Source organism: Vanacampus margaritifer, chromosome 6 (genome assembly GCF_051991255.1).
Source record: "Vanacampus margaritifer isolate UIUO_Vmar chromosome 6, RoL_Vmar_1.0, whole genome shotgun sequence".
Lineage (NCBI taxonomy): Eukaryota > Metazoa > Chordata > Actinopteri > Syngnathiformes > Syngnathidae > Vanacampus > Vanacampus margaritifer.
In genome coordinates this window covers 23,183,884-23,209,428 of record NC_135437.1, presented here as the reverse complement: position 1 = coordinate 23,209,428, position 25,545 = coordinate 23,183,884, and the positions used below count along the sequence as shown (strand labels likewise).

General features: G+C 39.2%; 1 protein-coding gene across 1 annotated transcript in view; it reads left to right on the top strand.

Moving 5' to 3' along the window:
• zfpm1 (zinc finger protein, FOG family member 1) overlaps positions 1-25,545 on the top strand; it is a 104,717-nt gene that overhangs the window by 67,354 nt on the left and 11,818 nt on the right. Inside the window, exon 4 of the mRNA XM_077568518.1 lies at positions 10,680-10,813. Coding sequence (XP_077424644.1) covers positions 10,680-10,813 — 134 coding nt within the window. The remainder of the gene's footprint in view (positions 1-10,679; positions 10,814-25,545) is intronic.

Sequence of the window (25,545 nt, the reverse complement as noted above, 5' to 3'; positions counted from 1 at the left end):
GCTGGAGTACTGTGGGTGAACTATAATTGTATAGTCATTATAATTGTGTGATCAGTCAGTAGCTCCTTCAATGCAAAGGCAATGCTGCGATGTATCATTCATTCTTAACCAATTCCGAGACCACCACCACTTATTTTCCTCATAGGCCATCCAACATCATGAACTGCTTTAATGTGGACTTCATTTTCAGTATGCATTTGATTTTTTTACCAATTTGAACAAGGTTAAGAAATTTAATCCATATTCATCTTTTTATTTGCAATTTTTTGTCAATTCGCCGACTTTTTTGAGAAGTCCAAAATAAATATGAAATAAATTCACCCAAAGTTGTCTGTTCGGGAATGCAACTAACTAACTAACTAACTAACTATATATATATATATAACTAACTAACTAACTAACTAACTAACTATATATATATATATATATATATATATATATATATATATATATATATATATATATATATATATATATAAAAAATATATATATATATTTATATATATATATATATATATATATATTTATATATATATATATATATATTTATATATATATATATATATATATATTTATATATATATATATATATATATTTATATATATATATATATATATATATATATTTATATATATTTATTTATAGATATAGATATTTAGTCTAGTCCAGGTGGCTCAAAGGTTTGAAGTTCTGGGATCAAATCTCTGCTCCAACCACGTGTGGAGTTTGCATGTTCTCTCCATGCTTGTGTGGGTGTTCACTGGGTACTACAGCTTCCCCCCGCATTCCAAAATGCAGCATAGATGTTCAGTAAAGAAAGCTGTTGGATAAGTCTTCCCCTTCTACACTGAAATACATTGAAGTGCTTCCTTTTTCAGCTGGTATGATTTAAAGTATAGTATATGTTGACGTTTGTATCCAAGTAAAACGTTGTCAGTCAACAGGTTTCAAATGTGACACTATGATGGTAAATAGGATTTTCTTCCCCTGTAATTCCATAGAACACAAAAAGTCAGTTTTTTTTTTTATTCTGGTGAATGTCAGTGTTCTTTGCATTTGTTTGATGGAAGAAGGTGGCGGTGGAAGGAATTGTTCTAATCTCATCAGTAACAGCAAGGTAACTTGCTCTGTCTTCACTTCCTTCCTCTTCTGAATAAAAAAATGCTTTTAGCCCCCCCACCACCCACCCACATTTTATCTGTCTTTGTGTATTTGTGAATTTGCATGTTTGCTTCTTGCTCTTTTCTGGTAGTGTATGTATTTTGTAGATAAAAGTTCAGCAGTGCAGTTAAGAGAAATTAGTTGGGTAAACAGTGGTAAATGTCAATGATAAAGTTCTGTTGAAGCTCATCTGATTAGCGAGGCTACGCAGGTGTCTTATCTTGACTGTGCAACAGAGGGTAAAATGGAAATGATTGCGTGGTCCTGAGCAGTAGATGCCTATCCCAGAAATGCGTATCTGCCACTGAGCTCATCCTGCCGGACTCTCGGGTGCGACGCGGAAGACCAAAAAGCAATCAGACTTCTCTTGTTGTTCAGATGAGGCCCTTTATATTGCAAAATTGCTGCGGGAGTTGTAACTAATATGAAAATTATGTCTTTAAATACTCTTGCAAGCTTTAAAAGCCGATCACTCAAACAACCAAGTTTAGCATTCAATAGTTGCTTTTTGTCTGTTGGCTAATTCCTGGTTGAAAGAGGAAGTTAGTGCTGATGGATGGACAGTGACATTTTGGATTTACCATATATACTATTTTGATTGAAACAGCAAAAAGTCAACTGGGTTGAAAAATCTATTTGCAATAAATGTAATGGGTTGCTTCTTGGTTTGTGAGCATTGTGTTGCTTATGCTTTGGCAAAGGTTGAAATTGCAGTCAATCAATTTTTAACAGTTTCTAATCCAAGTAACTTACTATTCAACACTGAAACCGCAATTGATGGATATTCTTTGTCAGACATAATTAAGATGACAGTAGCAGGTAAATTGAAATTGCTTAAAAAACATTTACATTTTTTTTTCCAAACATGACCTCATTACAACATTATTACTTGTTCCATTTTTATGATAAGTAATGTAATGAAATGAGCAGGAGAGAGAGAGGGACGCGTTAGGATTTGTCTGTGAAAATCAACATAGTGCAACCCAAAACTATTAGCGTGTCGGAGTAGCACCTTGATAAAGATTTCCTGTTGTACCGTGTTAAAAAATCAATAGCTCTGCCGTGATCTTCTCATTTGATATCAAAGATAGTCCGTTTTAATCAATTAGGCGGAATAGAGGTGAGTATCAGTGTGGGGTTACTCCTTTCTGATCCTCTTAGTAAGCTCTCATTTAGTAAAGACGTGTATTGGTTGACTGAGAAAGCCTTTAGGGCAGTGGTTCTCAATCCCGGTCCTCGGGTACCACTGCCTAGCCTGTTCTCCATGTCTCCCTCAGCCAACACAGGTAATCAGCTAATGCATGAATCCTGATAATGATCCTCAAGGAACGGTAAAAGCATGTTGGATAGCGATTAAAACAATAAACCCATTTAAAGGGAATTTAACTGTTAAATTCTTGCCCTAAACGCCTCCCTGGAGAGGTGTTCCGGGCATGTCCCACCGACGGGAGGCCCCGGGGACGACCCAGGACATGCTGGAGAGACTATGTCTCTCGGCTTGCCCCGGGAACGCCTTGGGATCCCGCCGGAGGAGCTGACTGAAGTGGCTGGGGAGAGGGAAGTCTGGGCTTCCCTCCTAAGGCTGCTGCCCTTGCAACCCGACTCCGGATAAGCGGTAGTAAATGGATGGATTCCTTCCTATTTACTTCCAAATTCACGTCTGCGTTGTCATTCACATCCGCAACTAATCGATAGCAGGCAATAAAAATTGACCGGAGCGAGAAGTACTTTTTGCTTTTGTACCCAAGAATCATGGGAAATGTAGTCCGACTATCACCTGTGGTCGCCACTTGCAGTCAGTCAGAAAACACAAGCTTAGATTGATCTTATATTTTTAGTGTTGCAATGCGTGACCGGCACGAGGTAACCGGCACCGCCAGTTCCAAGAGCTGTCGAGACAGAGCAAAAAAGATTGGATAAAGGTTAAGTGCATGGACTTGTTTAGCGCTGTTGAACTGTCAACCAAGATAGCATTTAGCATTAGCAATGACCAACCACCGTCCGTTGATGAAGATTGACTAGCGGTTAAATTTGGTAAAATGTACAGACGCTCCCCACCTTACGAACGAGTTACGTTCCGGACGATCGTTCGTAAGGTGAATTTGTTCGTAAGTTGCTTCAGTGCTATATTTTGTATTATAATTTATGTTTAAAGCCTATATAAGTATATTGAAGGTTTATATAAGTATGTTTAAGGCTTGTACAAGTAACCTGCATTGGTTTGTACTGAAAAAAACTTAATAAAATGGAGAGAATACGTACAGTACTGTACTGTACTACGTATGTTAGAGAGAGAGAGCGAAAGACACACACACACAGTATGTACATGTACGTAATAAGATAAATAAAATGAAGTTTAACTTACTTTTGGAAGATGTACTCGATGCTTAAGGAGATGATGGAGGAGGAGGAAGAGGAGGATTTTATATCATGAGAGATTCTTCGTCGTCGCTGGAATCGGCTTCAAAAGTTATTTCCTGCTTCATGGGGACCGGCGTTTTCTTCCTCCTCCTCCTCGCCACGTTGCTCAGCCTCCAATGAGCTCTCACAGCGCCAATCATCGGTATTAGCGGCGGAAAGAAGCACTACGCGCAATACAAAATCTAACTTACAGCATTTCTTTCCAAACATTTTTCGACATACTGTACGCGCAGAAATGTTCGTATGTACCGTTGTTCGCAACTCGAATGTTCGTAAGTAGGGGAGCGTCTGTATTTCATTTGGTGAATGGCTATTTGAATTTAGCTGAAAATGCACTACAACTCGACCTGGTTTCACCTGGTCTAAAATCTATTATACTTTCTGTAACCAAATTGTGAGGTTTTCCTGGGGCATGCAAACACGCTAAACTAGACTTGCTGTGGCGCAAAAATGAAGATGTGCATGGGCTCCTGTCTACAAAAATAGGGCCCTCAGTTAAAAAAAATATTGGTGACCTATGCCCTAGATTGTGCTAGAAGTAACCAGGATCCCTTAAAATGGCATGAGATTTTAGCTAAGTAGGGGAGCGTCTGTATATTTAACCATCCCGGTTTTCAATTTTGAAAATCTGTCCACCTAAATATCAGCCTTGCATTTTTTTTTATTTGAGAAACTTGGATTGAAATTTCCTATTTGGAGTTTCAATAGACTTCAGTCTACTAAAATGCAAAATTACAGTATGAGACGTAACAACAAATCCAATGTGTGATTTGGGCAAACTCCTCTTTCATTAACACAGAGCGGATCTGTAAATGATTAGTGTAAAACCCAATAACGGATGCAATAGTTAACATTCTAGTGACACAAAAGCAAAGGTGCTGCTCAGGAAGTCCACTCAATTCCCATCGCGATCTCTTCCTGGATTTCAATGTCAGTGTCTGCAGCTGGCTTTCCAACCCCCCAAATCATGGTTAATTGCATTACTCGTTTAAATTAATAGCAGACTGATTGTTTTATTGTGTTGGCTCATCACTAAGACCCGGGTGCTACGGTGGCTGCTGAAGCATCCATATTGATAACACTGTGTGTGTGTCCTCATGTATGTGTGTGTGTAGCTGGCCTGGTAGTGTGGTTTATATTGTAGCAGAGCTGGTTTATATTGATAACAAGCCCATGCTGCCTTTTGTGTGAGCTTTTTTTAGAATAGGTCATCAAGCAATGACAGAGAAATTGTGTGAGACGCACGCACACACATTCGCAGTTTGTGTACCATTTATGGGGATAGTATCATACAGTGCAGTGAGGGTAGCATGCTGTCATATTGATAAGGGCTGTCAGGTTATTGCTCAGGTCTATGGCGAGCAAGGGGGGGGGGGGGGGGGTAATTAAAAGGGATAAAGATTGTTGTAGTCCTCATGGTATCCCAGTGAACACAGTCAACCTGTTGGGATTAGCAAGAAGTAGTCATTTAATTTGTGGAGGTGTTCAAACCATCCGAAAAGAGTCTCTTATTAAGCGGACCTTCTTGACAGAGAGACATAATCTACATTTGATTATGTTGCTTTAATTAACCTACATGATTCCATCATTTGCATGTATTTATACGTTTATGCACTTTGCCTTTATGTTTTAATCCGATGAACAATGATAACAATGCTTAATATGAAATACAGAAAAGTGGGGCTTTGTTTGATGTGGAGTTTCGAGGGAATAGAATTTAGTCTTCGGTTGAATCTACTTGTCATATTGCACTCAATGAAAACTCTATTTTTCTCTTATTTGCATAAAATACAAAACTTGTAGTAACATAGGTGGAAGGTCATTTTTGGATTGTTGAAAATGTAAACATAAAAACATGCATTAAGACACATTTACTGGTCTATGAGACAATCGAATTGGAGCAATACCTAACAATTGATTTCCCTATGAGGTTGTTGAAATGTTAACATGCACATATATATTTTTTTACATTTGTTTTTAAGTACTTTTGTCAGTCACATGTTAAAAAATCGTTTTATTTGTCAACTAACTATCAGACCACAAAATTCAAGAAATGAATGGATTTCAAGTTTGTCTTTTCCTCCTCTGATTGGTTAGTTATGGGTCAGTGACTCTCTATGTAGCACAGCTTTCCAGGGAAAACCAAATTCTTTCTTTTTTTTTATAAAGGGTTGCTTGACTCATAGAGCCATTTTCAAAAGTAAGAAAATAATATTTTGTTTGTAATTAATGTGATAATGTTATTTTTCATGAACAATAATATTTTTGCCACTTGCTGTCGACTGAAGATGACATCACCCATGCTCAGAAAACAGGTGAGCCGTGATTGGTCGTTACATATTTCCTCAGCTCATCATCTTAAATTGACAGCAAAAGGTATTAATTGTACATGAAAAACTAGAAAAATTCCCGCGGAAATTTTGAATGGGACTGCTGACTCTTTGGTAATGAGCTGAACAGTTTAAAATTTAAACGACTGGAATCGCTCAAGAAATGTGGAAGTTAACCATAATCTAAAAATATGTCACTGTCACTTTAACAACGCACACCCATTTTTGACTTGGAGCCGTCACGCGCCCCACATTCCATTGAGATTCTATGAGAGACGCACCCCTTGAACAAAAGCCTCTCACGACTTAACGGTTCAAGATACAGATTCAAGAAATGGCTCGTTAGAACGGCAAGGGTTTGGGGAACACGAGCATGTTCTCATTTTTTTAATCGGATGAAAAATGACCATATGAGAGCAGGTTGAAAACTTATGATTTATCAGAAATGAAGAGCGAAAGGCGCCTGAATTTAACATGGCAGAGAAAGGCGAGTTGGTCCGACTTGTCCGAGCTTAAAGGGAAAATAAAGGTACTAAATGACACCTTAGCCAAATAAAAGTTAGTTTGTCTGAAAGAAGACACTCGTGACTACAAAATGTGAGAATTTGACGTCTAGTGAGAAAAGATTGTGGCCATGGTGACAACTTGAAGTGAAACTTTTGACTTTTGGCAAGAGATTTGTTGCTTCCCGGCACTCTGGCTAATTGCTAAAACAGAATGTGTTAAAATGCTATATGACTCACTGTCTTTGAACCCGCACAGAGGGGAGAGCTTTTATTCCTTAAAAAAAATTTAGACACTGAGCTAAAGATGGGAAAAATTCCTACAAAATGAGCTAAAATTCGTATCGGTCGGATAACGTATGCGTGCACAGCGTGTCTTGGAAAAAGGTGCTTGATGTGTGATTTTGTCTTTCCATTTCCCATTCATTCCTATGGCACTTTTTAGGGTAGTTTTTGGGGTATTGCGTCGCCGTGGTAAGTGGGAATTCCTAGAAAAATAATGCCGCACCGAGTCAGATCGAGCCGCATCGTATACCTCATTTGTCCCGGTGCGATCTACGGTACGGGCCGCATTTTTGCGGAAAAATCCGTGGAAGATGATATAATAAACGCAATAAACCCATTTTTGTAGGATAGTAATATGTGCTGCTTGCTACGCTCAGCAGTCCCATAATAATAAGTTCTTGAATTAATTCTGGACAAAATATTAAGTTTTTACTGCTGAAAATGGGTCAATGAGTCAAGTATCCCTTTAACTGTTACAATACACTCTCTAAAAATGGATTGGTTAAAAAAATAAAAAATAAATCTAGTAGGTTAAGCTCACATTGGCTTGATAAACCATTGATTGGTCAGACATTGACTATTTCAGGTGGTTACGGGCATACCAATGTTATTGGTTCGCCAAACAACCAATGAAATTGGTTACAATAGAAAGTAAGTCGAGCTAGATAACTTGGAAATATATTTATTGTATCTATTTATTGTATTCTAAATGTATTTATTAATTATTTTTAAATAATTACAATATATTACAATGATATATTTTAAATATAGTGTTTAACTCTTTGACTGCCAGACGTTTTCAGAAAAGGGATGCCGTGGGTGCCAGCCGATTTAAGCATTTTGACTGATCTTTCAAGGTCCACAGACAATTATGTGTTTGGACTATGGAAACACACATACTACCAAATGAATGATTGGACTCTCATTTTTCATCAGAAAAAAAAGTTTGTTTCTACCTTATTCTGTTTTTCAGTAATCAACAATAGAAAATGGTTAGTTTCACCTCTGTTTTGAAACAAACGTCTTTTAACGTCTTTGGCACTACTCCCTAGGATTTTACTAAACGTTATTTAACGTTTTTGGCAGTCAAAGAGTTAAAAATGGAAATGTGTGATAGATCACTAGACGTGACCAGCTCTGTGTCTGTCCTGAGACTGGGAGGTTGTGAGTTCAATCCCTGGCCAGGTCATACCAAAGACTATAAAAATGGGACCCTTTTGCCTCCCTACCTGACCGTTATGGGTTGGAATTAGGGGGGTTATATCACCAAATGATTCCTGAGCGCGGCCCCCCATGCTGCTCACCACTCCCTCAGGAGATGGGTCAAATGCGGAGAACGAATTTCGCCCCACTTAGGTGGGTGTGACAATCAGTGGTACTTTTTGAAAAAATGTCAGCCTCTTACACAGAAGAACCAATATCTTGGTCAGAATGACCCATTTGTATCGGCCCAATCACCAATATATATTGGTTGAAAACACCTACCATTCTTGAGTGGTTGTTTTAACCAAAGGATCTGTCAGACACATAACTACCAACTAGATTGGTCAAATTTAACCTTTTTTTTTAGGTCAATTTGACCATTCCGTTTTTAGGGTGCAAACAATAATGTCTCATCATATATCGTGTGATGAAAAATGTATCAATAAAAGCACAATGTTGCCAATGCCCAAGCTCGATTTGGATATTTAATTATCTTGAGCCTTGTTCAACTATAATTATAAATTAACTGGAATCACTGACCAATTTTTTTGTTAACCAATTGTCCCTTTAAAAGTCAAACATAATCAGTTGACTTCTAATGTGTTAATCTCAAAACAACTTTCCCATTAGAAATAATAAGGCAATTAATGTACAGGTAATTATTAATATTTTAGTACAATCAGATATTACCCACTATATAATGAGACTAAATTGAAGTTGAAATTTGATGACATTTGACATTGTATTTGCATAGCAATAGAATCACCTGGTTTTCTTTGATAGATATTGCTGGAATGAATTAGTAAGTCTTGTCTGCCTGTCAACAGGCATCACAGTGCTCAAGACTAACTTCTTCTTCTTCTTTTTTTTTTTTTTTACTAAGAGCGTAGTGGCCCCTAACCTGAAATATTAGGGGCACGAGTACTGTAAATTAACTTGCAACATAAATAACCATCCCACTCATTCTCACTGTATTACATAGAAATGCATTTGGTTGTGAAATGTTTTGACAATCTTGTGTGGTCATTTTCATACTAGTCAGTAGCCGTAATGCTTTCAGCGAAATGTTATTTTAAAGGGGAAGTCATAATTCTACAGACCGTGGAAGCAATGTGATCAAGTATATTCAGCCTTAATAACTGACGCACTAACGTGGTTGTCTGGCTTGTTTATAAATTGATATCAGTGTTGGCTCACTAAGGTCAAATCTTTGCACAATTTCACAATAAGGGTCGATGGAGCCGGCCAAGTTGATAAAGACTCCCATGTGGTTAGGATCAGCCAATAACACAAATGTAGGTTGGACACTGATGGAGTTCTGTGATAAGGAGGGTCACAGAGGCCAAAGTGACCGTCCATAAGACCGTAGGCGAGAATGTGGACGCATGTTGAACTTCAGAAACTGACGCCAGCAGGTTAGACTGACTCAGGAGTCATTTTTGACTTGGCTGTGGGCCTGCAACGGATTTCTGATGCTGACGTTAATCAGATTTGAGTCCACATTTTTAGTTAAACAACTTGCCAGCACAAATCTAAGCATTAAGGGGTCAGTGTCATGTTGTCATGTAAAAAAGCAGGGTGACAGAATAAAAAGTAGAACTGCTTACATTACTTACCATGACAGGTGAGGGGGGCACATGAAGGAGACCACTTTACATTTTCATAATCCATTCAATTGTTTTGTCTGTGTGTAATTTTCAGTGACATTATAAAAGAAACTCATGTTGTCTTTCAAAGAACAATGTATGTAATTAGCGTAGCATTTGATGCCTTACAATGTTCCTTCTCAAACCATGCTCTTGCACCTCCTCATAAATCTGCCCCTCCCCACCCCCTTCCCTGCACCAACACATCTACCCCCACCAACTGTGGGAAAGACATTTTATCAGCGTCTGTCCGTTGTTCTCTGGTGGGGATAGATACAGAGAAGATAGATGAGTGTTTTGACATGGAGAGTGTTAGACAAACACTCTTATCAGGCCCAACACTTTAGACCGACCCCCTGAAACAGTCTCCTGAACCATGGATGAAAATGGCGGAATAAGAAGAGGAGCTGAGGCTGAATTTGGATGTGTTTTCATCAGAGTGATGCACGTGAATGACCATAATGAGAGAGATTTTCTCCTGATGTAGACCTTCAGGTTCAGCAGTGGACATCCAGACCAAAGTTAGGGACGGGCTGTTCACAAATCCTCCGATCTGCTGGAAGTTCTCAAAACTGCAGACCACTCCCACAGCCCACTATCTGTCTGGGATACACTAGGCTCTGACCGCAGCTGTCACTGCCATCCTTCTACAGTTATCACACAGAGGAAATACACAAAAAGAAGCTGCTGAACTGAGCCAGAAGTGAAACTGCTCAGTTGCTATCAAACGCCCTCTGCTGATGAGCCACGCACAGTTTGGCCGCTGTGCTGCCGCTGTTACTGGGTTCAGGTCAAGTTCAAGTCAAATTGCAGTAATTGTTTCTCGACACCCCTCATTGTGCTCCTCGTTTTTTAGTTTTTTTTTTTTTTTTTATGGGGATGTTTCCTGTACTTTAGCAACTCACAGATTTTATGTTCAAAGCATTCATTTCATAATAAATGCAATCATTAAAACTCCCACAAGTTTGTTTCAAAAACTGTGCATTGAAACTAAAACACAATGCAAATGCTCCTAAATGTCTTTAAATATGGTTATCGTGTAACTTTGAATATGTGTTTTTTTCTTTACTGACAAATGGGAATATTTGGTGCTAATTGTAATGCTAATGTTCTTCTAATCCCGTGACAGATGAACTGCAACTCAGTAAAGAAGGCGGCGACAGAAAGGTCGTCGCTCGCAGGGAGCTCCTTGCAGACACAATTTGGGGACCCTACCCTGGAAGCCTCCAGTCAGACGGCAGCGCAGAAGAGGGGACATCAGAGGTGAGGACTGATCAGAATTCAGTACAAACAGAAATCTTACAGTGAATTACACTGACAATTGGAAATGGATGCAATTAATATTAGTGTTATAAAATCAAAAGGCCCTTGGAACCTGGACACAATCCAGCATGTGGCGGTTCAACTTTTAATTGCCTGATCTTCAGTATTTGTTTCCATTTCTTATTAAGTCTTGAAGGATAACAAATTGAAATTGAAGAATGAATTAGTTCCAGGGACTCAAAAGTTTTCTAATATAAAACCTTAAAATACTCTACAGGTTGAAGTTACATTCAAGCATAGTTTGTTGCCGCTTAAGTGCAAAAACAAGGCATAAGTGTAAGTAACTTTTCGTAAAACCCGTCAATAATACTCAGAAGCCACAATATTAAAAACAAGTGCTGGGCATAGTTTATTTATATTAATCTAGATTAATCTCACTCTAATTCTGGAGTTAATCTAGATTAATCTAGATTAAAATGCATTTGGATTTTGATGAAGGCAGTACATGTTCCCGAAATAATGACAACTTGCTGATGATAAATCTTTTACTTTGTAAAAGACTAATAAAGTTAGGCCAGAATGCACATGAGCAGTCTAATTAACAATATCAATCAAGTCTGTCTGGCATGACGGGAGGCAATGAGACGAGTCCAGGGATGGAGTGACACAAAAAAAATTGGGCATGCCGTCCTGGCCCGCCCCGACTCCTGACCACACCTGGCTACCACGTAGCTCTGCCACCGATGTTGATTGGTTCAATTTGCTATCTATATTGCAGATTGATTAACGGGTAGATTTAGTCTAAATTGTGGGCCGGTCTGTTGGGTAAAATTAAAAAATGATCATTAAATAGCACCACGTTGATCCCAAAAGACGCTGGTCCACCGGGCATGTGCCCTGTTTGCCAGATGGCCAGTCCAACACTAGACCAATCTTTATTTTAAACAGGGATGTGATTTTTCCGCTAATTCGCGGAATTCCGCTTTTTTTATCTCCCCCCCCAAAAAAAAAAAAATCCGATTATTATTTTTTTTTTTTTGTATTTCATTGTGTATGCACATGACTCCGACAGATAACATCTTCTGCTATAACAAAGACATTTGTGGTATGCTCGAATATGAGTTACTTTTCATTTGGTCATGATACAATTATTTGTTCATGAAATTTGAACTCTTCAACATTATTTATGTGTTAACTTAGTAATCACATTAGTTAGATATGATGATATTCTCAGTGATAGTTTTTAAAAGCAAAGGCAGTCCAATGTTTTTGATTGTGACTGATTTTGAGTTGACTAAAACTGCCATTTTATATGGGATAGTTCAATATACATTGAAAATTTATGCTGTTGTTTTGTCTATTTCTTTGTCATGTGAGTGCATTGAAAGTACTTAAAAACACGGAAAACCCATGAGCTCCGGGGGGCTTCGCCCCCCTTGTCCCCCCACCAGGGCACTGCCCTGGACCTAGCTGGGTGCCAGCGGCCCCCAGACCCCCGGCTAAATTTTCAGATAATTTCACTTTGGTCAAATCACATCCCTGTTTAAATCAAACTGGGTTGTACATCTTTCGGTCTCTGTTGCGCGCTTCTCTTTATGCTCTGCCCCTCGACCAGGCATCACATGGAATTTATTAGATATTTATTGACTTTGTTTTAGCACACAAGGCATTACAATGTACACATACAATATATCCATATGCTTATTGTTTAAATTATTGGTGGGTAACAAAAAATAATTTAAAAGTACTGGTCTGGACCAGTAGACCAATACTCTTAGGTGAAGTAGAAGAGGAGTGGTTTTCATTTGAAAGGTGAAAGGTCAGAGCTCAGATGCCAGGATACAAAGAGTATTTATTGTATTAGTGGTTTGGCAGTGGTTGGAAAAAAAGCTGATTAATTGTGGATGTGTGCGTGCATGTGTGTGGGACCGGATGGAGCCCTATCAGCGTCTGTTATTTTGCATCACATGCAAGTCCATCTAATCATATGATGCTGATGCTGGGTGAGGCTTCCTGGTGCGGGGTGCAAACGGTTAAACCAACTGGTCAGTCAGGCTGTGCCTAGTTGACTCTTTGACTGAGGCTTCCTCCAGTTGAAGCCGGTCATTTACCTCTCCTCCCTTCCTTCCCCAGACATCCGCCTGTCTTTTATCTCCGCGTGGCGCCATCCTCCTGGACAGCAAACCCCAGTGATTGATTTCTGTTTGATAGGCTCTCATTTCTAAGATTTTGTTTATTATCTGCAGATAAAGTGTGTGCGCACGTGCATTCGGCTAAGCAGGCGACCATTTGATCACCCATCACTGTTTGTTCTTCTCCCTTCATTTGTAAAACTGTCCTGTTTGTCCTTGAAAGCATGTATTCATACGATAAGTATTTAATACTCGCGCTCTCTCCTCTACCTCATTTTATGCTCCCCATTCTATCCTCATCTCCTCACGTCCTACGTAGTGGACTGAAGGAGTGAGGAGTCGGCCCTTCAGTATCTACGGAAGATAGTAGTCGTAATCTCACATTCCTGCGTTTTTTTCCCTTTCACTCTAGATCCTCCCTCTCCTCTGACTATCCCTCCATCCCTCCCTGGGTCAGCAGGGGTCATGGCTATACAGGGAAAGAGAGATGTGCGCACATGAGCACCAACCTGAGAAATGACAATCTTTCATTCAGTTTGTTACGGTAGAGCTCTAGAATTGTGCGGAATGTATTCCAAGACACTGGTCTACTACTGAGTTGGTGTCATTTTCCCCCGTCATTTAATATATATATATATATATATATATATACAGACGCTCCCCAACTTACGAACGAGTTACGTTCCGAGCGATGGTTCGTAAGGTGAATTCGTTTGTAAGTTGCTTCAGTGCTATATTTTGTATTATAATTTATGTTTAAAGAGAATACGTGCAGTACTGTACTACGTATGTTAGAGAGAGAGAGCGAGAGACACACACAGTATGTACATGTACGTAATAAGATAAATAAAATGAAGTTTAACTTACTTTTGGAAGATGTACTCGATGCTTAAGGAGATGATGGAGGAGGATTTTATATCATGAGAGGTTCTTCGTCGTCGCTGGAATGGGCTTCAAAAGTTACTTCCTCCTCCGTAACTTCAATGTAGGAAGAAGTTGAGGGTCGCGGAGAAGAAGATGAGGGTTGATGAGTATCTTCCTTGGAGGATTTACTAGAAACTGGCCGAAAGAAGCGATCTAACGACGATTGGACAGTTTTCTTCTTTTTTCATCATAAATGATGCGGTAGCACTGTATGGCATCATTCAATTGATTTGCAACCTTTGTGCAACGTTCAATATTTGGGTCTTGCTGCTCGAAGAGTGCGATGGCTTCTTCATGGGGACAGGCGTTTCTTCCTCCTCCTCCTCGACACGTTGCTGAGCCTGGGTGAGCTCTCACAGCGCCAAGCGTCGGTATTAGCGGCGGAAAGAAGCACTACTCGGAAAAAGGCGCGCATACAAAATCTAACTTACAGCATCTCTTTCCGAACATTTTTCGACATTACTGTACGCGCAGACATGTTCGTATGTACCGTTGTTCGTAACTCGAATGTTCGTAAGTAGGGGAGCGTCTGTATATATAGTGCTCAGCATAAATGAGTACACGCCCTACGAAAACTAACACTTCAAACAATATGTCACTGAATTTAAAAACAATTTTCAAAATATTGACAAGACTAAAATTGTATAACATCTGTTTAACTTCTAACATAAAAGTAAGGTTAATAATATACATTAGAGAACAGAATTTTCAGTTTTATTCAAATGCAAAATTGAGTATACCCCACTGAAAGTCACTGGAGCAAAGCTCATGAAGCCTACAAACGTCTACAGCTGAGTCTAATTATGGGTGTTACTTAAAGAAAACACTTTCCCATTTTATGCTGTTAGCAATGAGAAAGAGAGAGAAATGTCACATGACCTGAGAAAGAAAATAATTTCTTTGAACAACAAAAGCGATGGCTACAAGAAGATCAGCAAAGCTTTATTTATCAGTCAGAATACTGTCAGTTTCAAACACACATCGAAGGCCACTGTTTGATTTCTGAAGAAGAACCAGGTGAAAGTGGTTCCGTGGCCAAGTATGTCTCCTAATCTGAACCCAATTGAACACCTTTGGGGAATTCTAAAGAAAAAAAAAAGTTGAGCATCCCTCTCCATCCAGGATCCAGTCTCTAAAAGAGATCATTCTTGAAGAATGGAAAAAGATTGATGCAACAAAATGTTGCCAGCTTGTTCATTCCATGCCTAGAAGCTGTGCTGTAATTAACTCATTCACTGCCATTGACGGCTATTGACGTCAAAGATTCATTTCAACTATTTCTATTAGTTTAACTTCTTTTTACACTTTTGTTAACAAGAGTATGTAAACCTAGATTTTTTTTTACTGTACATTTAGAACAGGTATACATTTTGTGATTAATAATAATTGTGAGTTATCTACTGTAGTCATGTGATTAATTACGAATAAAAATTGTAATCGCCTGACGCCCCTAATTTTTAATAGTCTTTTCTTATTTATTTTTTTTAATTACGTCCGGCGATTAAATGTTTTTAATTGTAATTAATCGCATGACTTCACTAACTCATGATTAATCACAAATTTTATATCTGTTCAAAATGTACAATAAAAACATGTTTTCTAGGTTTTCATACTTTTGTTAACAAAAGTGGAATTTTTTTTATACTAATAGAAATAGTTAAAAAAAAATAAAAAATTTACGTCTATAGCCGTCAATGGCAGTGAATGAGTTAAAAATCGTGGAGGCCATACAAAGTACTAAATTTATAAAAAAATGTTGTGGGCTGTACTCATTTTTGCATCACCCCTATTTGAGTAAAACTGAAAAATGTGTAATCAAATTTTACATTTTTTAACATTACTTCCATGTTTTAAGTTAACCAGATGTACATTAAACTTGGTCTTGCCAACATTCTAGAAATTCTTTTTGTGTTCATTGAGATATTGTTTAAAATGTTACTTTTCAAAGGGGGTGTACTCATTTACGCTCTGTGTGTATATATATATATATATATATATATATATATATATATTTATATATGCGTCGCTACAGTAGAGGCTTTCCAAATAAGGAGCAGTCGTTAATCGAGCGTTAAAAAAAAATTGTGCTCTTTGTGAACTGACAAATACTGCGAGAATTCATCTTGCTGGCAAGGTTAATTCGTGGTAGGAACATAGACAATGTAAAACAGTTCAGATGGGAAGCCAATCCTGTATGTGTGTGTGTGTGTGTGTGTTTTAGTTATATACTCTTGAATTTGTTTTTCTAGTGCAAGATTTTCAATGTAGCTCAATAGTCATACTTTGATGATGTACCTGTACTGTCCAGCATCCTGTTTTGGAATTGCTTTCAATATCCTCTCATATTATAATCTGAAACATTTTTGCCTTACAGTCTCCTCGCCTATTTGTTTTTAATTCTATTTATTATATTCTACCTGTCTCCTTATTGCTCAGTTAAACCTCCAGGCCCTGCCCCCCATTTCTCGAAGAGATTGGCATGATGCCCCTTCTGGCATTGCTCTTCCTCTCTCAACTTATCCCTCAACAAATTTACTTGGTATTTGGCCCAGCCAGATAACCTATCAGTTTAGTAGGAGGTCTACTTAGCCACACTACCCCAAGAATTTTGTGTGCGCAGCAATATATTTAAGTTCAAGTACAGATGCTGCACCCAGATAGATATGACTTACTTCTTATCTAAATAAATAAATGTAAACATATATGGATTGTCTGCTGTTTGTGGGAGTTGGTGTTTCGCAACCGCTATATGTGCTTGTTATCATGTGGGTAGCAGTGAGCTTGTCAGTTGTGAGGAACAGATCTCCTTCATTAGATTAGCAATGTGTTAACTGGCCTGTGTCATATGGAAATCCTCCCATTTGCATCTCTTGAGAAAAAGGCGTAAAACCATTTATCTATTTAAACATATTCTAGCTGATATGGCCGGCGGAGTTTAGAACAGGGCTATGATAATGTTTACTGATCGACTGATCACATGGCTGCTGATTCCTCCCGTTTTTGGTTGAGTGAGCAACCAGGTCCTCCTCGGCAAGACTCCCATGGCAACCCCACAGTGAGCTCATCGCAGCCACTCATCTGATTGGATCATATATAACAAATCTGATATTAAATCGTCCCTTGTTTGATTGGATCCTGCTTTAATTAACTGATAGTACAGATGCATGTCATTGGACCAAAGTTTCAGCTTTGTTTTGAATTTGTATCGGGGATGAATTACAGTCCTGGCGAAGGGATCCAAGAGTTTTGCGCAGAAATGCATCCGTTCATTCTTCAGTTGACAGACGTTCAAAGCAAAGTCTCCAAACAGCCATTTACAACATCATTCCTATTGTTCTCTCTCCTTCAGCGCTTCCCAGAGGCTCGCGCAAGCCCAATCCCGTCTTTCTTGGAAAGGGAGCCTCAAGGCACGATCCTAGAAGGAGCAGAGTAGCGGAGTTCAAAACGTTATCACGCGCAAACGTCTTTTCATCATGTTTTAGAAACAAGCGTTTGCACTAATCCCTCAATAATCTCTCCAGGAGAACTTGGGCGATAAGGCGCGCCACCCACGGCTTTTCAAACACTTTTGGGGTAGTCACTTCCCACTCTCTATCTCTGCTTCCCTCTACCTCCTCTATTTTCCCCTCATCCCTCCACTTCTTCATCATCACGTCCTCTTCTGGAAGGACGAGTGAAGGTGATCACCTCCTTATCCTCCCAAGAGCGGTCTTCTTTCTTTCTCTTTTTTTCATCCGAGCCAATTTGTTTATGTCCTGATTTCCATCTTTGCGTTTATCTGGACTCATCAGCGGTTTTTCCTCTCTAGCCGTCTGTCTCCTCCGCCCATCAAATTAGAATGTTAATTAAAATTATGCTTCTTCATAAGATGACAAATTGATGTTTATGGTGAGACACCTTCTGTGATGCCCCCCAGAAGAGATGCACGAGTTCGATTCTTTGCATCTAAAGTATTAATCACGCTTTATTTTCAAAGTTTCGTCCTTGTCTATGTCACTCTCAGGTATGTTCATACTTTTATCTAATGAAACCGAAAATGGTTTGTTTGCCTTTTGGCTTGTGGCTCAAAGAAACTTCGAGAGCATTAACTCTTTGACTGCCAAAAACGTTAAATAATGTTTAGTAAAATCCTATGGAGGAGTGCCAAAGACGTTAAAAGACGTTTGTTTCAAAACAGAGGTGAAACTAACCATTTTCTATTGTTGATTACTGAAAAACGGAATAAGGTAGAAACAAACTTTTTTTTCTGATGAAAGATGAGAGTCCAATCTTTGATTTGGTAGTATGTGTGTTTCCATAGTCCAAACACATACTTTTCTATGGACCTTGAAAGATCAGTCCAAATGCTTAAAATCGGGTGGCACTGGGGACAACCCGTTTCTGAAAACGTCTGGCAGTCAAAGAGTTAAAATGTTGCAATAAAAAGATGTGCTGCTTTTCCCAAAATCTTGGGACTTTGGCAACAGAGGAGCCTATTACCCTGAGAGAGGAAAGGTGAGATGGCAATGATTGGACAGAGGAGAGAGAAAACATCTGTAGAAGATAAAACCGCTCCTACTCTCCGCAGTCAGCCAGCCACACCAGGGAGAAACAGAAGAAACCGAAGAGAAAGAAAGGAAAGGGTCTATTATCACTTGAAGAGGTACAACGTGTGAAAGAATTAACGTTGGGGGAAATGTGATGTAAATGTAAAAGAGGGAGATTATTCAGATTGCTGCAATGACTGACTGGTATCTGCATCACACTGTCATGTGCATCGTCTCCTTCCATAGTGGAGGAGGAAGGTGTTAAGGAGTTAAGCCTGCCTCCTCCATTTTCTATATCTGAGCTTCATCTTAGCTGTTCAGGAGCTCGCGCTCCAAAAGGGCCTCGTTTTACAATCTCTTGTCAAAGTCCCTATTTAAGCATCTCACATTTATGTTTTTATGTCATCTGCATGCAGCCAATCAAACTTGACTCTTAAGTTTCTCTGTTAAGGGTAAAGTAGAATTTAAGAAGAACTTGTATGTTGCGTGTGTCTCGTGCTGTGTGCAAGGGTAAGCGAGAGAGTGTGTATTTGGATGGGAGAAGCGGTGGTAGGTTTCTGATTTTTATCAGCCTTCCTTTTCTTCTTTGTATTTTTGGAGGATTTCACACAGTGACCTCTTTGTTTGGGACAGTGAGTACACCCCTGTAACCCCCAGGATGGGGAAAGAGGCTATTTCCTGTAGCAAGAGATGGAAGAGGGCAAAAGAGATGGAAGAGAGAGTGATATGATGGAGATGAAGAGGCTGGGGGACGAATGGGGGGGGGGTACAATACATGGAAGAAGGTTTGATAGGGGGGGATAGTGAAACAGAAGATGGGAGGAAGTGGGCAAATCGGATGATTGAGTGATTAGTTTTGTGAAGGGATGAATGAATGAACAATGGTTGCAAAGGTCATGATCGGAGTTGGATTCCCAACTAGAGTGACTCAAAATGATAACGCTGGGAAATAGATCGAGGAAATTACTACTACCCCCAAGGTTTGAATATTAATCAGTTTGTTTTGTAAAAAAAAGAAAACAATAGGGATACATTATTTAGATCAAAACTGTTTCCATGTATTCATTAACTTTCGACCTGTTATCCTGCGCTAGAGTCTTTAAAATGTACCACATATCAGCTTCACTGTGAAATACCTTCACCTAGTCGTCTGCACCTTCGAAAAAATAAGTGATCAATTGATTTACCATTTGTGTTTTGTTTTGTTTTGTTTTAACTGTGTGAGGAAAGATTGTAACAATATATCAATTTGTTCATGCACTAAAGTGATCAACTATTTCCAATGAAATTGTGTCCCCACACTTCAGGTGTGTATCAGAAAATAGTCCTTTATATTTGTTTGTACTGTCACTGGATGACCCTGGAAAATACATTTCATTGCAAGAAAATAGTCAGAGTGCAAGTTGGAAATGAGTTGTAAGAATAAATGCCACAATCACAGGAGTAAACGTTACCTTCGCCAAGGTCATCGACGTGTCCTCAAACCAAGAGTCATGTGCTTATCTGGACTTCTTGATGCTTGTCCAAATTGTTTTGTCTTTAGTCCAGAGCATGTGGCATCCTGAAATCGACTGTAGATGCCTCAGGGTGCAGGGAATGGGCAGCCCTTCTAGACACAGCAAAAGCTTACTTTTCATTATTGGAATTTTTGTGGATGTTTATGATTAAAGTCCACTCCAGCCAAACGTCTTTATCAGGTGTGTATTCAATCACCACGTCTGTCTAAATCAGTAGTTCTTAACCTGGGTTCGATCGCCGAGTCAGTCTTAGCTCTCAGGTGTTCAGTGGAGGTCAAGACGCACACCTGACTCAAATGTTTCGTGATGATACACCCCCCTCAGCCATCATTGGCTGCAGTTGCTGTAAGGAATTTGGTGTGCTGAATAGTCGACTTGTTGCTGTTGCGATGGTACCTCGTGAGATTTCTTTATTATTGTAATCACTTATCCTTACTCATACTGTGTTGTCGAGCAAAAAAAGAAATCGATCGGACGATGTGCAATACGAATAAACATGTATAACGGAATGCATGGCGTTCCACTGGGTTCAATTCTGAAGCCTCTGCTGTTTTCATTGTATCTGCTGCTCCTGGGTTCCATCTTAAGAAAATAGTGGTTGTTTTAAAGTGCTCTATAAATATAGAGTTGAGGGAGTCAGTGAGTGATGGGAGTCAGGTGAAAAGAGCCAGATTCGATGACAAGGCTACTCTCTCTGTTTCCATAACCACCTGTTTCGGGTTTTATGGAAAGTATCAAGTAAACCATTGTGACATACATACACCTTTTTTTTTTACCTGAGCAATACCATTTTGGATTCAGAAAGTTATATCAGTAATGCTTGTTAAAAGATTATGATAAAGTGTTTTAATATTGAGACTTTCAGAGGGACAAATGGGCAATAGAGTAACAATGCAACACTTTGGGGCCTTACTTTCTAAGATTCTAAGAGCCGCTAATTTACACTGTAAAAATGATGGAGGCCGCTGTATTTAAAAGAGGGTTTTGTGCTTTGATGCTTTTCAACAGGGAATACTTGGGGAAGCACTGCTAGCACAAAATTAAGTTTGATATGTTGGAATTGGAAGTGTAAAGGCCTAGATACACCAATCCGACGTCGGGCCTACCCCCTGTGGCATCGGCCCAGACGTTGGCACGTTATGAAGAAAAAATACATAAAAACACACCGCACCGACCCTGACTATTACGTATCTTCAGCGCATGCGTGAGAAATAATTCCCCTCCATACCATCAGCGGCGGTCGTCATTATTCCTAAAGGCAACCGGAAACCTCTTTATGGGGGCGGGAAAGCGTAAACAATTCATACCGATTACTTTTACTAATTACAAACAGTTGTTATACTTCTCTAGTATAAAAGTCGCGTCCCCATGTCATGACATAGTTGGGCTTTCATACTAAGACGTCTCGCAAGAACGCCACCAGCAAATGTTGGTTGGGATGTCACCCTTTTATTGATCTTGACAAACGCCACTGTTGACCGTAGCAGACACCGTAAAAATAGAATACAAATTAAGAGAGGCTAGCAGGAAAAGCCAACGTAACCCGCACGTAACGTCCCTCCCCTCTCGCGAGACCTGCGTTGCGTTTACTAACAGTCGAACATAAAAATGCTCAACAGAAATGGTAACACCGGAACACACAACATACTTTGTTTTTACAATACCTTTGTCGGCAAATAATAATATCATACAATGCCGGTCTCTCTTAAACCAAAGAGACAAAGTCATCTTCCCGATCTTCTGTCCAGACAGACATTGTACGTTCATGCGGAGGGTACAGCAGGGTGATGATGCGCAAAATGAGTGAGGAAAAAAAGGTCCAGGCTTTCTATCAGTACTGTTTATCTGCGTTCGTCACTTTCTCTTCTTGCACTGTGCGCTGATTCGCTAGCTAACAGCCAATTACAGTGATCAAATGCCCCGACGCCGATTCAACATGTCGAATTTGCTGAAAACGCCCCCCGACGTATTCCAACTTGATCTGACTTTACGACAGTCATTTATACACTGATCAGACGGCGCATGCCGTCGGCACAACGCTGTCCGACTCCCGACGGCGGATTGGTGTATTTAGGCCTTTAGTGGAAAAAGCAAACCATCGTATTACTGAGTAATATCATGCCAATCATTTTGGGGGAAGCCAGCAACCGCATGAAAACCACATATTTACTCGACCCTCCTGTTGAATCAGTAAGTGAGGTGAGTGCACAAGGAACATGGCAATGTGAAAAGTAGAAGTGTGTTCAGTTGAGTTCAAGGAAACTTCTCATCCCCGTTTCCGTCATCTTCCAGTTTGGTACAGATTGAGCGAGAAAGGGATAGAGAGCAAGGAGGCATTCTGATAGTGAACAAGAGAATGGAGGAAGAAAATGAAGAAATGAAATCAGCCTGGCATCATTTGCATTCAAGTTTTATCAGCGAAGGAGGAGGGTGTTTTGGGCCCTGATAAGGAGAGGGTGTCGTAGGCAGTGCTGAAGGTGGAGGGGGTGGGGTGGGGGGGGTGGAGAGACGTGCGAGCTTGAGTGTGCTTACAAATGTGATGCATGAATTGACGTTAGTAAGAGAAGGTGGCTTAGAGTTCACAGTCAGTGCGTGTTTACGCCGGCATACAAATTTGAATGTTTGGGCCGTAACAGCGAAGACATGCTATTGGATGGTGAGCATTTTGTGTATGCGGTGGGGCTGTGGGAGCGAGGGGTTAATATCAGACCAAATAATTAGATTCGCTATCGTCTCAGCAGCAGCAGTGCGAGGATCAGGCAGATTAAAGCCAGGCTCAAGGCTAGTTAATATTCATGAGGGAACCAGGGTCCGGGCTTAGACTGCGCCTCAAAGACTCTCCTCCGGCTGATGGGGCTTAAGGCAGCGCTCTCCACCAAGATGGAGCTGTGGCGGAGAGGCCTGACTGATAGATGGAGGGCTGCATTGACAGTTGAAATGACAGCCAAGAAAATGTCTTGGCATTGAATAAATATTCATATCTGTGGGTTTATCGAACATTATAACTTAAATGCCTGGTATGCAATATTAAGGAAATATATGCTGCATCTCTGCAGTTCAACTATCTTGTGTTTCAGTTGTCAGTATAGAATAGTATAGGTCATTTTTTACTCCTTTAACTCTTTGACTGCCAAAAACGTTAAATAACGTTTAGTAAAATCCTATGGAGGAGTGCCAAAGACGTTAAAAGACGTTTGTTTCAAAACAGAGGTGAAACTAACCATTTTCTATTGTTGATTACTCAGAAACGGAATAAGGTAGAAACAAACTTTTTTTTCTGATGAAAGATGAGAGTTCAATCTTTCATTTGGTAGTATGTGTGTTTCCATAGTCCAAACACATAATTTTCTGTGGACCTTGAAAGATCAGTCGAAATGCTTAAATCGGCTGGCACTGGCGACATCCCTTTTCTGAAAACGTCTGGCAGTCAAAGAGTTAATGGGGAAATTCAACACATACTCTCTGTAAAAAGGTATTTAGCATTGAATTGTCCATTATTTACCTTTATGGAGTTCACTTGAGGTTTGGACACCCATTGAAGCCAGTTTTTGACAGCACATGCTACCCTACAAATTGAGTACTTCTGGCTCTTCAGTATTTTTCATTAACTGTATCCCATGTAATACCTGCTAAGGTAGTTTGTTTTGCTCATGCTAATGATGCTAATGCAAGTTAATGTAATGTACTTGATAAGTGGTTGTTTGTCATTACTAAAGTTCAAGGTTATTTTATTTGCTGAAAACTAACGAAATAACTCAAAACTAAAATTCCAAAAACATTTTCGTTAACAAAATAAAAATAAAAAACGAAAATACTTTTTAAAAAGCAAAAACTGACTTGAAATTACATTTTACGTTTACAAAGCTAACTCAAATAAACTATATTTTAATACATGAGCCCTTGAGGTTGATTTTAAATGTTATTTAAGTATATTTATTACGATATTAACCAGAATAAGTACGTTTGAAAGTGTCACACAGAAGTGACGTCATCTAGCAGCAGCCAATAGAAAAACACCTTCAGATAACTCGCTCCTCGGCGACAATAAAGAAATGTGATACTTTTTAAAATTTTAACACGGTGTTTCTTAAATATTGCACACAATACACTTTTTTTTTTTTTTTGCAAACTAATACTGAAGCTAACTAAAACTAAGCATTTTTTAAATAACTAAAACTAATAACAACAAACAGAACCGCCCCGAAAACGAATTCAACTAACAAAAAAACGAAAAACTCAAAATGAAATAAAAACTAATATGAAAATTCCGAAACTATAATAAATCTGCTAAAGTTAAAAAGAATAACCATACTAACTTGGGAGGAATGGCTTTGATGTGTTAATGTTAAGAAAGACATTCGATAATACAACACAAATACATCCTGGGATTGTTGAAAAACTGATGCTCAAACAATTTGCCTTCTCAATAATATGATGGCATTAAACATTCTAGCTATTTCGATCATTCGTTGCTAGACTTTATTGGATACTATTTTATTAGTCCAAAAGAGGACATGACCATTGACAACTATAGGAAACATTCTTGCAAAGATGGACATTCCCAGCAGTAGGCTATACTGATGGACTGCCCGTCACTACGTCACTGACGGACACTCGTTGTGCTGACGAATGACGAGAAACTTAAAATTTAAAAAAAAAAAAAGATGGACTAAGCACTGACGGACGTAGCTTTGTCTGTCAATGTAAACTTTATTTGAATAGTTTTTTTATAGGCTTAAAAATGTAACACTTCCGCAAACAATTAGAATTTTGTCCCCCCAAATCCTAACCTGTTTTTCATGTGTGGCCATTGAGTGACAGGACAGGTAAAAAAAAGCCTTTTCAAGCAGTTCAATGGCCTCTCCATTCTCCTTAACTCATTCACATCTCTCTAGGCCTGGTTAATTACACGCGCGCACAAAGTAGGATCTGACCCTACGCCTCTAATTCCCATTATCTTGCTGGAAACAATGTCTGCGAATCTGTAGCTATTCGTGTAAAATGTTAACCCTGATACCAATTTCTACTGTAATAACCTTATGTCTTCATTTGTTTGCATGTACTGTACAAATGATGAACGCCGTCATTCAATCAACTTAGAGATAAGCAGTCATCGCGTTGAGATTTTTACTTCTCGATTTAAGTTCATTAGAAGCTCAATTTGTTGCTTTTTATGCGTGTGTATGGCTTTGTGTTTGTTTTTCCCTCTGGCGTGCTACTGAGCTCTCCCAATTGCCCTATCATGGTGAATTCCAAAGTTGTGGCCATGATGAATTAGTCTGAAACAAATTAGAAGTACTTACGACTCAGACGGCTCCAGCATTGGGTTACAAATTAAAACAAAAGCGGTCGTATCGTCCCATCAGCTTCAATTCCCCGTGAAATACAATACGCTCGGCCTCCAACTCGATTGGAGAACAGAATGAGAAGCTTCTTCCACTCTTCCCGCTCTTCTTCCCATCCCAAACAATCCCACGCATAATTTTCATCTTTGTCAGGTGTTTCAGTTCGACATGTCTTATGTTTTTCTTATCACTGTTATTTCACAACATGTACACAAGACTTTTATATCAGGGTTTAAGCTTGCAACAGGTTTAGGAATCTAGGCCTTTTCCGCTACATTTGAGACAAAT